At 36.2% G+C, this 16576-nt stretch overlaps 1 protein-coding gene across 6 annotated transcripts in view; it reads right to left on the reverse strand.

Moving 5' to 3' along the window:
* Nucleotides 1-16576, reverse strand: part of Cntn4 (contactin 4) — a 661264-nt gene that overhangs the window by 130604 nt on the left and 514084 nt on the right. For all 6 annotated transcript variants that reach the window (XM_005383752.2, XM_005383753.2, XM_013513798.1 and 3 more), the window contains one exon: nucleotides 6597-6747. In XM_005383752.2, the coding sequence (XP_005383809.1) occupies nucleotides 6597-6747 (151 nt within the window). The remainder of the gene's footprint in view (nucleotides 1-6596; nucleotides 6748-16576) is intronic.

Below are 16576 nucleotides of genomic sequence, written 5' to 3' on the forward strand. Positions count from 1 at the left end.
AATGACACTGCCATCCATCAACTGTTTAAATTGGAATCACTTTCTGCTTTTCCTCTTTTTTAATCCATCTACTTAAAATATCATTAAGTGTTTGAAATTCTACTCTTGAAGAGCGTATATATTTAAATCTTCCCACTTCCCTCTCAGGCACTGACATCACTCCACTCCTCCCGGCTGCTGTCCTAGGCTGCTGCCAGCAACGGGCCTCTGTGTCCCTAATCGCGCTCCACTCTGATTCTTGCTCCAGGTCGCACATAAAACACTCTCTCCATGGCACATGCACGACTGTGCACTTCCTTACACAAAATAGTTCAATTCTGTCTGGGTCTTCTGGTTCAAAACTAAACTCTACAGACAAAATACAAGGCTTCCACGATCTATCGCTGCCCTACGTTTGTGTGCCTTCTCAATATATCACCTTTATCACAAAACCTTTAGGGTTATTGAAAATTTTATGTTGTTATTTTGCACTTGGGTCCTGGCAGTAGCCTGCCAGCATCTTAAGGGCTGGGTCTATATCTCCTTATTCTTTCTGTCCTTGGCACCGAGCAGAGGGCCTTGCATGAGGCAAGCACCAAGCAATGCTTTGTTTTCTGAATGAAAGTAGAGTTGGCTTGCTCAAATATGCACGCTGCTGTTCTGAAACGATGCCTATAACACGCAAGGAGTAGGTTTGAGATTCTTTTCTGAAACATTCAGTGCATTTGTATACGTACTTATTACCCATTAGCTTGACATAATGCATTAACTTAATTTCTAAAAGGGAGGATAGAAATTCTCAAGCCTGAGTAAGAATAAGAAGCTTTGTACACAAAGTTAACTAGAGTTAACATCTCACTTATTTCTCTTAAGTCAGTGGGAAGTAAAGTATTTCTTCTAAGTGAATTTTCTAGACAACTAAACTTACCGCTTTAAGCACTGGTTAATTAAAAAAGAACACTGGTGGGTGGCAGTTTTTCTATGATGTGTTATACACCGCTTGCTTTATTAATCTAAGCTCACTGAGGGTAATTTTTCTCCCTTAGAGATATCATATGACAATAATTATCGACCTTCTCATGGAGATGAATAAAGGTATTTATTCCCTAATTTATGCTGCTTTTAATTCTGGGTGACAGGGTTTCAGAAAGGCACTGAAGAAAATGACCAGGAAAGCTGATGTCCATGTCATACGAAAAACATCAGAAACAACTGAGACATTCAGGATTGTGAAAGAATTAAAAGGGGACATAAGAGTATATTGCCCATATATAAAGGGAAGGGGTAGTGGTCGAAAGGAATTACATTTGTCAATTCCACTCCAGAAAGCAAAGTCAAAAGTGAGCGGAAGTTCCAAGGAGTGTGATTTTCTAACAGCTAATTACATCTCCTCATTAGAAGTAACTGAGGAAGGATGAAGTTTCAGCCACTGTGGATCTGTGTCCTGGAGTAAGTTGAGATGTCTGCGAATTACTGTAGAGTGGGAATTTAGCATCAGTGCCCAGCCAGTGTCTATTCTCTCTTCCCCTGGTAATGACAGCTTGATTTCTTTTGGGAAAACTCTGTTACATTTTTAGGCGACGTAGTTTGAGGATGGGCTTCCCTGCATGCTTTTGAGAACAAGCACAGAACCCACATCTGCCTAGTGAGTATATTAGGTGATAAAGTACTCCTTGGATATGAGTGAACCGTAGAAGAACAATGACCAAGGTAGGTTCACTTGATCCCATGACAATCTATTGAGCAACTGTTATGATCTCTTAGAATGAAGGCAAGTATGGGGCTGTCAATAGCCCTCCCACTACTAGGAGAAGAGGGCCTGTTGATAGTGGAGCCAGTGTAGCTGAACGGACTAGGGAGACCCATGAAAGTGAGCCCTAGTTCTGATGGCACTGTGAAAGCACCTGAACCCCGAGATACCTACAGTTGCAATCCATCCCTGGCTTTCCAAAATAAGTGATCCAATTACTTTCCTTTCACAGTAAAGCCAGTTTTGAGTTGAGTTTTTCCCCACTTGCAACCCAAATAGTTCATCCTGGCTGATACAGTGGTTACATTTCTCCTTATAATTCTAGGATTCTAGGTTTATAATAATGATTCCACTCTTTCTACATTTTGGTATTTTTGTTGTAGCCTAATAACAGTATTACTTGCCTCAAAGGCTTTCTGTCCATAAAATAAAAGTAAACAAAATAATCACCTTTATTCAGTTAGTAGGCTTAATTGCTTAATTCATCCCAATAATCTGAACTTTAATGGTGACTAGAGATCTCTCCGGAGGACAAAAATACTTGGACTTTGTGACAGGCCTTCTCTGTTGGAAATGTCTGCTTATGTTCTGACTGCTACTCAAAAGTACAAGAAGACAGGAAAGGATGTATTTATATCGATATGCTGTGGCGGGGGATATAGCTCAGTGGCATAAGTGTCTGCCTGGCACGCGCAAGTTCCGAGTTTGATCCCCGGTACCGCCGGGAAAAAAAAAACAAAAACCATATATTGATATGCTGCCTACCCAATAACAAAGCTACAAAACTTGTTTGAATTTTTCATCCTCCATGTAGATGCTTGGCCTAACATAGATAAGGCAGTATGAATGTATATTAAATTTTTATACAAATAGAAAGCCAAAACAAGAACATATAAATAGATTTTCAAATAACATGTTTAGTTGTATTACTGACTTCTATCGCTTTACCGAAAGGATCAGTTAATGATTAATTATTTGATCAATCTTGCATGTCTCTATTTGTTTTCCTGAGAAACCACTTTGAAGATATCAATATGTAATATGATAACCATTGTTAATTTCCTACCACTTTGTCTGTAATTCAGGATTGCTTGTATTGTTCTTATGCTATTTTGTAAATGGATGTCTATTTGTTAAGATATTTTCCTTCTTTCATTTTTAAAATAAATTTTAAAAATAAAAAATAAAAAAGTAGTACATTAGAAACTATTACTGTACTCTACCCAGACTAAGTATCCTTTGTCTTGATCTAGGTTCATAAAATATGGATCTAAAAATTTTCACCCATAAACCTCATCTGTAATTTTTTGGTTCACTCATTCACTTAGTTTTTCTTTATCAGAAAAATGGAGGAAATAGAGCTCACTGTCTGACAATGAGGAAACAACATTAAGCCAGTATTTCCGAGTCTATGCCCACTGAGCTAACTATAATATCAGCATATGATTAAATAAGGCAAAAATTCTTAAAATTCTTAATTCTTAAGTGAATTCTTAAAATGTTGCATCTTACTCTTTGGCTGTGAACGCATTTGTAGGCAATTACTTAAAATTAGAATGAAATATCACTTAATAAGTAGAGTTTGGCAAGTTTCTAAAACACAGAATTTAGGAAGCACATTACTAAAAAGGGGCCTGAGCTGGGCACTGGGGCACGGCTGTAATCCCAGCTACTCGAGGTTACGAGTTTCAGGCCCACCCCATGCAACTAAATGAATAAGAAAGACCATACCTTGGACAGGGTGTAGCAATATTGAGGGTGCAGCTCTGTGCAAAGACCTTGGGTTTAATACAAGTACTGGAAAAAAGTATGTTTCATTATAAAGGTTTGTTTTGCAGGGTTGTACCACTCTTTTCTAATTAAAGGTTTAATAATTTTTAATCTAAATATTAAATACTTCCCTTTTGATTTTTAAGATTCTGTATCTCAAAAAATGAATTAAGGATAACAAGGTAGTACATTAGAAACTATTACTGTACTCTACCCAGACTAAGTATCCTTTGTTTTGATCTATGTTCATAAAATATGGGTCTAAAAATTTTCACCCATGAACCTCATCTATAATTTTTTGGCTCACTCGTCCACTTAATTTTTCTTTATCAGAAAAAAGGAGGAAATAGAGCTCGCTGTCTGACAATGAGGAAACAACAACAAAATATTTCTTAGTTTACATCCTTTACAAAAATCATGCAATGTTCAACACTGCTTATGTCTTTCTCAGAAGTTAAAAAGCAGTGGTTTGTGGAGTAAGCTTGGTCTAGGGATATGTGTTCTATGTTGCCCTTGCATGAAAAGTTTTTTTTAAAATGATCTTTAGACATTTAAACATAGTCTGGTTGTTTGTGAAAAGTGCAATAGAGTGGCTAGAGTTACATCTCTATATGGTTGAGGGGCAGGTATCTCTCTTGGATGAAGCACACAGTGGGATTCTCCACCATCCCACTCTATATTACTCCTGACCACATTGTGAATGTACTTCTACCACCAAGTTCAGTCTATCTCGCTAATATTATTGGGGTGAGGCAGAAGGAGGTGCAGAGCTGTGAGAGCTCAGTTCCCCACTTGGAGAGCAAAGTGTTAATAAGACAGTTTGGGACTAGCCTGGTGATGGAAGTGATAAATAGCAGGAAGTGGGTAATGATGGGGAATAGCCTCAGTTTAAAAATACTTTCAGTGTTAAAGAAACATTGGAGCATAATTGAACACTATTAATCAAGGGAACAATGGAAAAAAAACTGAATAGAGATGTTTGCGGTCGAGTGGTGAGAACAATCAGTTAAAGCCATTTGTCCTATAAAATGCTTACTGTTGTATATATTGGTTCTTAGTTACACTTTCAGTTTCTCAGAAAATGTGCAAAGGGGAAGGGGGACAAGGGAGGGGGTAAAGGGAAGAAATGAAGGGACAAGCAAAACAGGAGAATAGAAAAAAAACCATGAAACAAAGCTTTTGTAAATAAGGAGGGGAAGTGGGGTTGAAGGGAGGTGAGGGGAATGGGAAAAAAGAAGCAAGACATCGTGCACAGGCGCAGATCCCTACGATGGATGGTAACCATATGCGTATCTAAAATGTACCAGTAAAATTAACAAAAAATAAATAAAATGCTTATTACTGACATACTATTCTCCTAAAGGTAATTTAACCATCTTCTGGCAGTGGCTAAGCTATGGCGGTGCTAAGCATTCGTTTACATTAAAACTTGAGGCTGCCTCTTTGCTGGGCACAAAGGTAGATGACAGTTTCCTTTTGGGCTGCCAGGTCTCGTGACTTGTGCGGGCTCATACATCTTTAACAGCCCGTGCGTGCTTGGCCCCTTTCCCGGTGCAGTGGCAGTGCCCCAGAGTGCGCTGCTCCACTGGGTCATCCTTCTAACCAAGCACAGCCACTGCAGGCCCATGCTGGGCATGCAGTGTGAATGAGAAATTGCCTTTTACTGCTGTAGGCCGCTGTGCTGTGCTTATTAATGTAGCACCATTTAGCTTTCTACTTGAATTATAATAATTACTGTATATTCACTCATTTTCAGTTTCTGATACGTCTGTCAATTGCCTGTATTATTATATATTTGAATCACTTTAAAGCCAAAACTTTAAAAATATAACCTTATAAAGAACAATGCCTGTGGGACATACTAATTATATCTCAATTATATTCAAAATAAATAGGTAACTGTTCAAAGTAATGTCACATATCACATTTTAAGAAACACTGAGGTAAAATAGGAGATGAGCCTGATGTTTAAGGCTGCAAAATAAGAAATGAGGCTCCCAATTTTCGAGCTTGTCTCCAAGTGTGAATGTCACTTCAATCTTCAGTGAACTATGCTGCTTCCTTGATAGACCCAGAATCAGAAAGGGATGTATATTATGAATTTAATGAGTGTGAATACACCATCTATCAACCATATCAGGTTTATTTACTACAATCATTAAAAAGGACAACATCATCAGCAAATGATCTAATTGTATATGTAAATTGAAGGTGCACAGGTGTAAAGGGTAGATACACACACACTTACAGGTTTCCTCACTGCATCCTTCAGTACTTGACCTTTAGCATCAATTAAAATCATTATGTATACAAGTGGTAAACCTTGTCTTATGGTGACAAACATAGACTCATGCATAATTACCACTTTCCAGCAGATTGAACAGATTACAAAAAAAGAGTAGGAAAAATTTTAGAGGGGTGACAGCCAAAAAAAGGTCTTAGAGATGTGTGCTATTTTGTATAAACTGATATTAAATTCCAGTAGCCCACATATATTTACACTGTCTAAACAACATGCAGTCTAGAAGTAATTTTATGTGAAATAGCAAATACAGGTGAAGAGTGTAGATGTTAGGAAAAAAGTAGTGTTTAAAAAATGTAATTAAAACAATGAAAAATCAAGCAGAATAACCTGCTAATGAAGAATGAGTTCTGAAATTAGAGAAATTTATACCTTCAAAAATGGGGAGGATAGCAGGGGACAAATGGCTATTTCCAAATATTTGAAGAGTTGTCATAACCGAGAAGCACTGGACTTCTTTGTGTGTGCCAAAGGAGGTAGGAAAGAGAAGAATAGGCAAGTCTATAATGAAATGTGGCTAAAATGAAGGAGACTATTTTCAACTGCTCACTTCCAAGCATCTCTAATAGTTCACACAGGTATCAAGTGCTCACTTTCTGCAGGGGGACTTTGCAGATTCCCAATATTGAGAAGATATATGAAGAACAATAACTTATAACTCCTCTTACAGAACTTCAAGTCTTTGATTAACACTTGGTTCAGGAATAGCAGGTTGCAAAATCCCTCCCCATTTTACTAATAGCCCAACAAATTATTGCAGGTTAACTAAATGTTAAGAATATTTCAAGATAATACCTTTCATTTTCTCTTATTACGTCCCTTCCTTTCTTCCAGGTGTAGACAGGTTTTGGAGAAGCTTTTGGTTTACACTCAATAACAACTTCACCTCCCACTTTGACAAGAGTTACTCTTTTCAAGAGTGTTCTTGAGAAATCTGGACCTGCAGCTAGAAGACAATATAGAAAATAAAATAATGAGGTGTTTTTCTAGAAAAAAGTATGTGGTCATTTTTTTGGTGTTTTTCTTTCTGTAATGCACTTGTTGTCACCTTATTATCAAAGACAGAAAGCTAAACTGCTGTACATACAGAGTGTATCACCATAGCTTTTGATTGGTTAAATAATCTGCAACTTTTATATATTAAAATGCATGACTTATACAAGTATGGCTTCATACATTGCTATACTCTACCCTGAGGATGAAACTTAGCTATGGAATATTCTCATCATTCTACTGAGGATTCTTTTAAAAATGTCACTGATGTTCAAGTAAGCAAACATTTTAAAGTTTCACAGTACAAAAGGGAAAGAAAGAAAACACAAAAATCTATGAGACAATGGTTTTCTAGTTTGTACAGGCTAAAACATCCCCACTCGATATAGTTACTGCTTCTGCTCTGTACCCTAGCACTGTGTGTGTGTGTGTGTGTGTGTGTGTGTGTGTGTGTGTGTGTGTGTGTGTGTGTGTGTGTGTGGTCACTAGAGAGTGTTTTGAAATATCTGTATCATCATCCTCTGTGAGTTTCTCCATAACAAGGGCTTAGTTCAACTTTCCACTACTAGTGCCTACTATGGTGTTTCTTCCATTTAGGAGAAATGGTGACCTGCTCTTGGAGCACAGATGTTTTGGAAACAATAGTACGTGTTCATCACTACCTTAAAAAACCACGCATGCTGATACCAGTTATATAGCTACCCTGAAGTAATATTAAAGAGTAACTGTTTTACTGAAAAAAGATATACTACATCTGTACCCTCACAAAATAAATAAATAAATAAATAAAAATTGCATTTGTGAAAAAAATCTCTTATTTTCTTTTGAATGAACTGAAACAACACGTACAGAGGAATTTTGGCATGAGTGGATTTAAATTTTGTCTCCTTGCAATTTGACCTGGTGGAATTTAAAATTTTAAATCATGTTGAATGTAATAATTTAAATTCAAACCACCAATTCCTTAGATAAGGACTGCGAGTGAGTGCATGTATATGTGGGTGGGGGGTGTGGGCCAATTTCTAAATATACCCAAACCCTAAGCCCGTGATTTTAAAAAATAAAATGTCAGTGGAGGCAATTTAAATCTTTATTAAGTGCTTTTGTGATAGAAATATTTTCAGTAATTGCCTAGAAACAAATTAAGATGGGAAGGTTACTTTTTAATGGGGTGATGCAATGTATATATTAAGCTGGTATGATTCTGTGAGGTGAAATTAAATAAAGAATCTAGCAGTTAATTGATATTACTCTATGTACTTTGAATTTATGAGAGGGGACCACAATTCACAGAGTAATTCTATAGTGATAAACGCAATTATTAAATAGAGTGCAACTGCAGATATTTCTGCTATAAATACATTCCTAGTGTGATCTGATAAACCACATAATAAAAACTATAGGGCTTATGAAAAAGATAGAGTCAGAATAGACCTACTCAATATTTATGTATTAAGAACACTAACAAAACAATAACCATTCTAGTAAATATCAAACAAGAATAAATATAAAGAACCACTGAAAAGACAACCTACATTTATCATAGACAAGTACTGCAAAGAAAAGGGTGAGACTGTGTGTGTGAAGATAGTTTGATGGAAGAAAGAGTCAAGATTGCTAAGCCAAGAAATAAGTGCAAATCACAGAAAAACTGAAAATTACACAAAAGGCCTTGCTGTATTAAAGCTCATGGCCAGACTGTACCAAGAAGAAGACTGTGGGGTGAATGGATAGTTATAGTAGAGGGTTTCTTTTCCCTTCACTATGTTGATCGGTACGAGGCTGTGTCTTTAGTTGCTTGTTCTTAGTGAAATACAGCAGTAAATCACTATCAATGTTAAAGTGACATCATTCTCCCACTTACCGATCCCTATAAGCCAATTTATGTCACAGCAAAGTGTTTTAGCAGGACAGATTCCTTCTCACTTTGGGTAACCATACAAATTTTCACAAAAATGTCAAGAAAAAAGTCAGATCTTCAAGAAGATTTTTTAAAGGATATTTTTTGAGATTGAGTTACAAATATTTCTCATATAAAAATCTTCTCTTACAACTACATTTTTACACACATATTTTTATCACTCTAGGCAGATATTTTTCATCTGTTCAGGAGGAATTCTGCTGTTGTATTTGAAATAAGTTTCTAAATCAAACTATGCAAAACGCATGGGTATATGTGTCAGAAAACGATAGTATTGCTTTCAGAGGATTTGAAATACATGACATCAGACACACAGAGGCAAAAAACACCTTCTAGATTGAGAGGTATTACAAATATTTATGTACATATTACTTTATAGATATCTTAGATATAAGACTAATTTAAATATACTTTATTATGTACATATTACTTTACAGATATCTTAGATATGACTACTTTAGATATATTTTACCATTAAAAATGGAACTATAGATCAAATCTTTTTTGGTTTGTTTGTTTACTTAACTTGTTGGATTTGCATCTGGTATTACCTATGGTGGCAGTGAACAGATTGTGTCAACTTGAGTAAGAATACCTGACTGAATTACTTACTAATGGTTTTCCTTATGCTTACTTACCAATTATCTAGGGAAGCATTTCACTGAGAGAAGCCTCTATGTGATACACAACTATTTGTTTTTTATTAATGAAATGACTCTTGCCTGCATGTCAAGGATATCTTAAGTGGCCAATAGCACCCTTGAAAACAGAAGTTCTCTCTGTGCCTGAATTAGTATCCTTTCTCAAGACAGCGTAGATAACTTCTTACCTGGATGTGCAGTGGCAGTGCCATTTTGGTATGACACGGACGTGATGTTTTACTATGTTACTAAAGAGAAAAGGACAATAATGTGTGCCTGTTCTATCAGAGCTGCTCTTTAGAAACACCCTTGGGAACACAGCCAGTTGATAGAGACCATTAAGGCTGGCCCTTTTGGAAGTTCTGAATTTCATACTACTCTAACCATTATCTATTATCTTTAACCATTAACTCATCATGCCAGCAAAAGAAGCCTAGAATAAATGCATTGATCCACATCTTTCCACCACTGAGTAAGCAGTGCTGCTATCAGATCAAAATACTCGAATTTTTCCTGGTTGGCCTGGTAATTATTTAGAAGGTAGGCTGCGGTGCATAATTCTTTGTCTTTGGGTCCCTCATTTCAGAATGGCTGACTCAAAAAATTTGGCCTCCCTGTTTAGGAACAACATATACAAGGAGACACTTAATAAAACTTTTTTGCTTCCTTCCAGTGTCAGCATGATACATTGCTACTAATGTCTCTAACACCCATTCCCTACTTGTTTTGGTTTAATTCGCTGAAAACACTAAATATCACATAGTATATAACCTTTTAGGATAGTTTTTCACTGAGCATAATGCTCTTGAGATATATGCAAGTGCTTGTGTGTATCAATAGTTCCTTTTTATTGCTGAGTAGTACATTGCAATGTGGATAAAAAAATACTGCTTTAGCCGGGTGTGGTGGCATACACCTGTAATCCCAGCACTCAGGAGGCTGAGAAAGGAGGATCTCTGTGACTCTGAGGCCAGCTTGGGCTACAAAGTGAGCTCAAGGCCAGGCTGAACTGCATAGCGAGACCCTGTCCCAAAAAAGAAAAAAGAAAAAGAAATATCACTTCAATGTTGGCATTGTAGGCTCTACAATAACTGCCAAATACTTTTGAGCACAAGCACCATTTCAAGATCTCTCAGTGCTTTGTCTGCCAACAAGAAGGATCAGGCATAGACGTTTTCCTTCTTATGAAAGGCTTGAAAAGTCAAAAACTAATTATATAAACACGGGAAGAACTCTTATTCCAAGATAAACATTTAAAGCCTTTTTAGAACATCATTGCCTATACAACAATTAACAAGATGTTTAAAAATCTTATATAATGACTTAAGCACAGATTCAGTGACTTATATAATGACTTACATAACGACTTAAGTGTGGATTCAATTGTGAAATGCTGGTAAGCCTCCTTTGACCTATCCTATTTATACAAAAATGATAGATATGTGTTTTTAGAAATCTGTGATTACACGCACCTTATATAAGTCCAAATTAGTGACATTTCATTTTGTTGGGCACCGTGTTCTAAAACCTTACACAGATCTATGTTCTTGGTTAGACAAGAAGTGTATATTGTTGCAACATCATATGATATATGAATAACTTGTTATGTGACACAAGTGTTTGATGAATGAACAAAAAAGTCATCACAATGGAACAGTGAGAATCCTAAAAATCCATGGTTGAGAGATGGTAGTTGTTGTTAATTAGTTCTTATTAGACCATAAGTTCCTTCAAAGTGGCGATGTGTGTCATCTCTTGGACAGAGAAGAACTTAAGATTACTATTTGTCAATAATTTTCTGTTTGTCTGGTAGCTTTTTTGTAGTTCTTCCTAACCATTCTTTCTACATTCCTTAATGCTTCTTTGACTGTTGTTATAGTCTCTTGTTTTCATTCCCTTTCATTTCCCTTTGTATATATCCTGTATATACTTGAGGTTACTATTACAATTATATAACACATCTTATAAGTTATGATAATTTATTTCAAACTGATAAGTTTTTTTTTTCCGATGGTTGTTGTTGAAAACACATAGTAATAAACATACATCCCTTTATGAAATAGCACAGCAACAATAGAAACATTATAGAGTTATGGACAGATTGGTAGGAAATTATCAATGGATAACAAAGAATCTTTTTTTGTTTGTTTGTTTGTTTTCCGGTACCGGGAATCGAACTCACAACGTTGCGCTTGCCAGGCAGGTGCTGTGCCACTGAGCTAAATCCCCAGCCATTCAAACTGATAACTTTTTATAAATTAATTTTATTGGTACACTTTAGATATACATAATGATCACATTCATCATAGGGAGTTTGTACCTATTTTAGAACCAAATTTCAGTTCATAATTTACTGGCTCCAAGGCAGATGCAAAAGCAAATTTTGCAGATTCAGATGCACATTTACCTCTACGTAAGATATCTTGTTTCTTTTTTTCCTAATCCCCTCCCTTCAACCCCCTCCCCCTTATTTACAAAAGATTTGTTTCCATTTTTCCTTCCATTCTTGTTTGTTCTATTCCCTTCCTTCCTTTCCCCTTCCCCCTTCCTTGTTCCACCTCCCATTTGAACATTTTCTTCCCATTTCACAATATCTGTTATACATTTTGGTCCTCATTTACCCTTTTAGCTTTTCACACCAGAGAAATAATGGGATACTTATGCATGTGTGTATGATTTATTTCACTTAGGAGTATGTTATCAAAATGCATCCATTTACCTATAAATGTCTCAAGTTTATCCTTTATAGCTGAGTAGTATTCCATTGTGTAAAAAACCCCACATCATTTTTATTCATTCATCAGATAATGGCCATTTTGGCTGTTTCCAAGATTTGGCTATCATGAACGGTGTTATTATAAACACAGTTGTGTATATATGACTGTGGTATGATGCTTTTAATTCTTTCAGGAAGATAACAAGCAGGGGAATACCTGGGTCAAATGAAACCTCTACTTTAAAGGATTCATCACAGTGATTTCCACAGTGGTTGCACGAGTCTGAAATCCCACCAACAGTGAACAAGGGTTTCTTTTTCCCCACAGCCCCACCAACATTTGATTTGTGTTAATATCTTATCTTTGTGTTCCTGGTTTTATAGCCATTTTTTCTGGAGTGAGATGGAATCACAGTATTGATTTAATTTGCAGCTCTCAAATGACCAGTGATGTTGAACACTTTTTATATATTTATCTGTTATTTCAGCTTCTTCATTTGAGAAGTATCTAATCATTCCAGAAGCACATTTTTGGATCTAGTCTTTAAATTTGGGAGGGTGTGATTTTTTTTAGTTCTTTTGTATTCTAGACACTAGTCCTTTGTTTGAGCTGGCAATTTTTTTCCCATTCTGTGGGTTGTCTCTTTAGTTTGTTGGTGGCTTCTTTTGCTGTTCAAAAGCTTTTTGGTAAGATGAGATACCAGTTGTTGAATCTTTGTGATGTTTCCTGTGTGATCAGGGTTTTGTTCATAAAGTCTTTGCCTACACCTGTCTCTTCAGGAGTTCTAACTTTTCTATCTTCCAGCCAATTTAATGTTTCTGTTTCAATATTTAGATCTTTGCTCCATTTTAATTTTAGTGTAGTGCATGGTGAGAGATATGGGTCTAGTTTTAATTTGTGGCATGTGGAAAGCCAATTTGTCTAGCACTATCTATTAAAGCAGCTATCTTTCTTTCAGTGATGTGATTTGGCCCCTGTCTCAAAGACAGTGTGTTTGGAGTTTGTCTTAGAAACTTTTTCTATTTGCTGAGACAAAATACCCAACACTTAAAGTTAAAAAAGGAAAGGTTAATTAGCTTATACTTTGTACAAATTTCAGTTCATAATTTACTGGCTCCAAGGTAAGGTGGTAGAGAGGTATTATAGAGGAGAAATAGCTCATGGTGAGCAGAAGGTAGCAAAGCAAGCAAGCAAAAGATGATCAGAACTCTTTCTATCCTTTCTATCTTATCCAGGCTACTTAGGGTGTGTAGCGCACATACCCTTAATCCTAGAGCTCTTGACCCTACTACTGCATCATGAATCAATTCCAGCATCACATACTCTAAATCCAGTTACTTCTGAAAAAGCCCCATCTATGACCACATGAGGCTTTGGAAGGGCATCTAAATACAAGCCATGACAAAGTTGTTTCTGCATATTCTAATCTGTTCCATTGATCTTGGGTCTGTTTTTGTTTTGTTTGCAAGTACCATGCTGTTTTTATCATGATAGTTTGTAGTATAATTTCAAATCAGAAATTATGATGCCCCCTGCTTTGCATTTGTTGCCTAGAGTTACTTTTGGGGTTCTAGGTCTCTTTTAGTTCCAAATTAATTTTAGGATTGTTTTCTCTAATTCTGTGAGTTATACTGCTGGTATTTTAATTTGATTGTATTAAATCTGTATATCAATTTTGGAAGTATGGCCATTTTCACTATATTGGTTCTTCCTACCAAAGAACAAAGGATATCTTTCCATTTTCTGATATCCTCTCAAACTTCTTTTTCAGAATACTGTAGTTTTCAATATAAAGGCCTTTCCTTCTTTTTTAGATTGATTCCTTAGTATTTCATTTTTTAAAATGCTATTGTGAAAGGTGTGGTTTCCCTAATTTCTCTCTCAGTGCATTTGTTTGTGTGCAGGAATGCTATTGATTTGAATGTTGACTTTGTATCTAGCTGTGCTACTAAATTTAGTTAAAGAAGTCTTTTGTTGGAGGTGTTGGGGTCTTCTAATAGAGGATCATGTCATCAACAAACAATGGTAATTTAACTTCTTTCTTTCCTATCCTTATTCCTTTTATTTCTTTCTCTTGTCTAATTGCTGTGGCTAATATTTCCAGAACTATGTTGAATAAGAGTGGTGATAGTGGGCATCTTTGTCTTTATTCCTGGTTTTATAGTGAAAGCTTTCAGTTTTTGTGCATTTAGTATGATGTTGGCTGTTTGTTATAGGTGACTTCTTATCAGATTAAGATAAAGACCATCTATTCCAATATTCTGTAGGGTTCTTTTTTTTATCATGAATTGGTGCTGGACTCTGTCAAGTACTTTTTCTGCATCTATTGAGATGATCATTGGGTATTTGTCCTTGGCTCTGTTGCTATGGTATATTACAGTTATTGATTTGTGTACACTAAATGATACCCATTCCCTGCAATGAATCCTACTTGGTCACAGTATATAAACTCTTGATGATTTGGTATATTCTGTTTGCCAGTATTTTACTGAGGGTTTTTACATTTATCTTAATTCGGGAGATTGGCCTGTAGTTCTTTCTCTTGGTTGGATCTTTCTCTGCTTTTGCTATCAGTGTGATGCTTGCTTCCTGGAATGAGTTTGGGAGTACTGCTTCCCTTTCGTTTCATTAAAGAGTAAAACTTGTAACTTGTATTTTATAAAAATCTCTATTACTTTCCATCCTTCCCACTCCTGTTTTGCATTAATGACACAGATTGCCTCTTTTTGTGTTGTGTACCTATTAACATAGATTTACAGTAACATTTCATGCTTTTGTTTTTTATATTTTATACCAGATTTAAAAGTGATTTTTGTGCTGAGCATGGTGGCACATGCCTGTAATCCCAGTACCTGGGAGGCTGGGACAGAACTATCACTACAAGTTTGAGGCCATACTAACCTATAGTCAGTTCAAGCCTAGCCTGAATTACACAGTGAGACACTATCTCAAAAAACAAAAAAAAAGGTGATTTTTGGATCTATATTACTATAAGATTCAACATTTGAGTTTTTAATTACAAGATTTTACATATGTGTTTTTATTTACATGGGAGTTTCATTAATATTTTCATATGGTTTTGGGTTGTCCTTCCATGTTAATGTGTTTGATTTTCCCTCCTTCCCTCCCTCCCTCCTTCCTTTCTTCCTTCCTTTCTTCTTTCTATCCATCCTTCCTTCCTTCCTTCTCCCCTCACTTCCTTCCTCCCTCCCTTCCTTTCTCTTCTTTATTTCTTCTTCCTCTTTCTTATAGGGCAAATCTAGTGACAATGAAAATGTGTTGGAAAACATTTAATTTTTCTTTCACATTTGAAGGAAAGCTTTTCATCATGTGGTATTTTTGGTTGCCAGTTCTTTCTTTCAGCATGTTGAATTTATCATGCTATTCCACTGTAGTCCCCAAACTCCCTGCTGAAAATTTGCTGCTGATCTTAAGAAACTCTTGTGTACATGATGAGCCACTTTTATTTTTTTTCTTTTTGAGACAGGTCTTGCTATACAGTTCTGACTAGCCTTGAACTCACTATGGAGCCCATGATGGCCTTAACCTCATGGCGATCCTCCTGCCTCAGCCCTCTGACTGCTGGTATTACAAGTGTGTGCCACCACGTCTGGCATCCAAAAGCCACTTTTTTCATTGTTGTTGCCTTCAATTCTCTTTTGTGGATAACGTTTGATAGTTTAAGTACAATGTGTTTCAGTGCATACTTCTTTGGATGTAACCTAGTAGTAGTTGTTTGAGGTTCTTAAATTTTCCTCTTGGAAAATTTCAACCATTAGTTCTTCAAATAGGCTCTTTGCTTGCTTTTCTCCTTTTTTGCTGGGAATTTCATTATTTATTTTGTCTCTTAGATAGTCTTCACTTTATTTTTCCTTTTTAGTTTTTGCCCTCAGCAATTTCTAATATTTTGTCCCAGAGTTTGCTGATTATTTCTTCTGCCTGTTGTATCAACTGTTGAATTGTCCAGTGAAAGTTTCAATTCAGGTATTGTATTCTTTAACCAGAAGTTGTGTATTCTCCATCTTGTATACCTATCTTCATTTTGTTGATGCATTAGTTTCTGATTTAATTGTTTTCTATCTGCAGATTGAAAAAAAATTCACTGAGAATCCAAAGTATGGTTCAGTTTAATTTTTTCAGCTGGTAAATGATATATTCCATTCTCTAGGGTTGGTTTCTGGAGACCTACCCTTTTGAATAGCTCATTTTGCTTGTTACTGTGTATGCCTTATTACTTTTTGTTGGGATTTAGGCCTTTGAAATATTACACACCCCTTCCAGTCTTTGTACCTGGTTCCACGCAAGGAAGACGTTCACCAACTGACCCATTTTAGAGTTTCTGGAGGGTTCTTACATCTTTCCTGGGTGTAAATCTTCTTCAGGCTTTTAGTGTGTAATTTGCCAGTTTTGACTCAAGAGCTCTCACTGGAGAGGTCTTTGTGTGTTGTGACCTCTCCCTGGCTGTAAGCTGCCACTCAGCGCTCTATAGCTCCCCCTAGTGTG

The sequence above is a fragment of the Chinchilla lanigera genome, unplaced genomic scaffold, assembly GCF_000276665.1.
Source record: "Chinchilla lanigera isolate Chin_1 unplaced genomic scaffold, ChiLan1.0 scaffold00020, whole genome shotgun sequence".
In the NCBI taxonomy this organism is placed as follows: domain Eukaryota; kingdom Metazoa; phylum Chordata; class Mammalia; order Rodentia; family Chinchillidae; genus Chinchilla; species Chinchilla lanigera.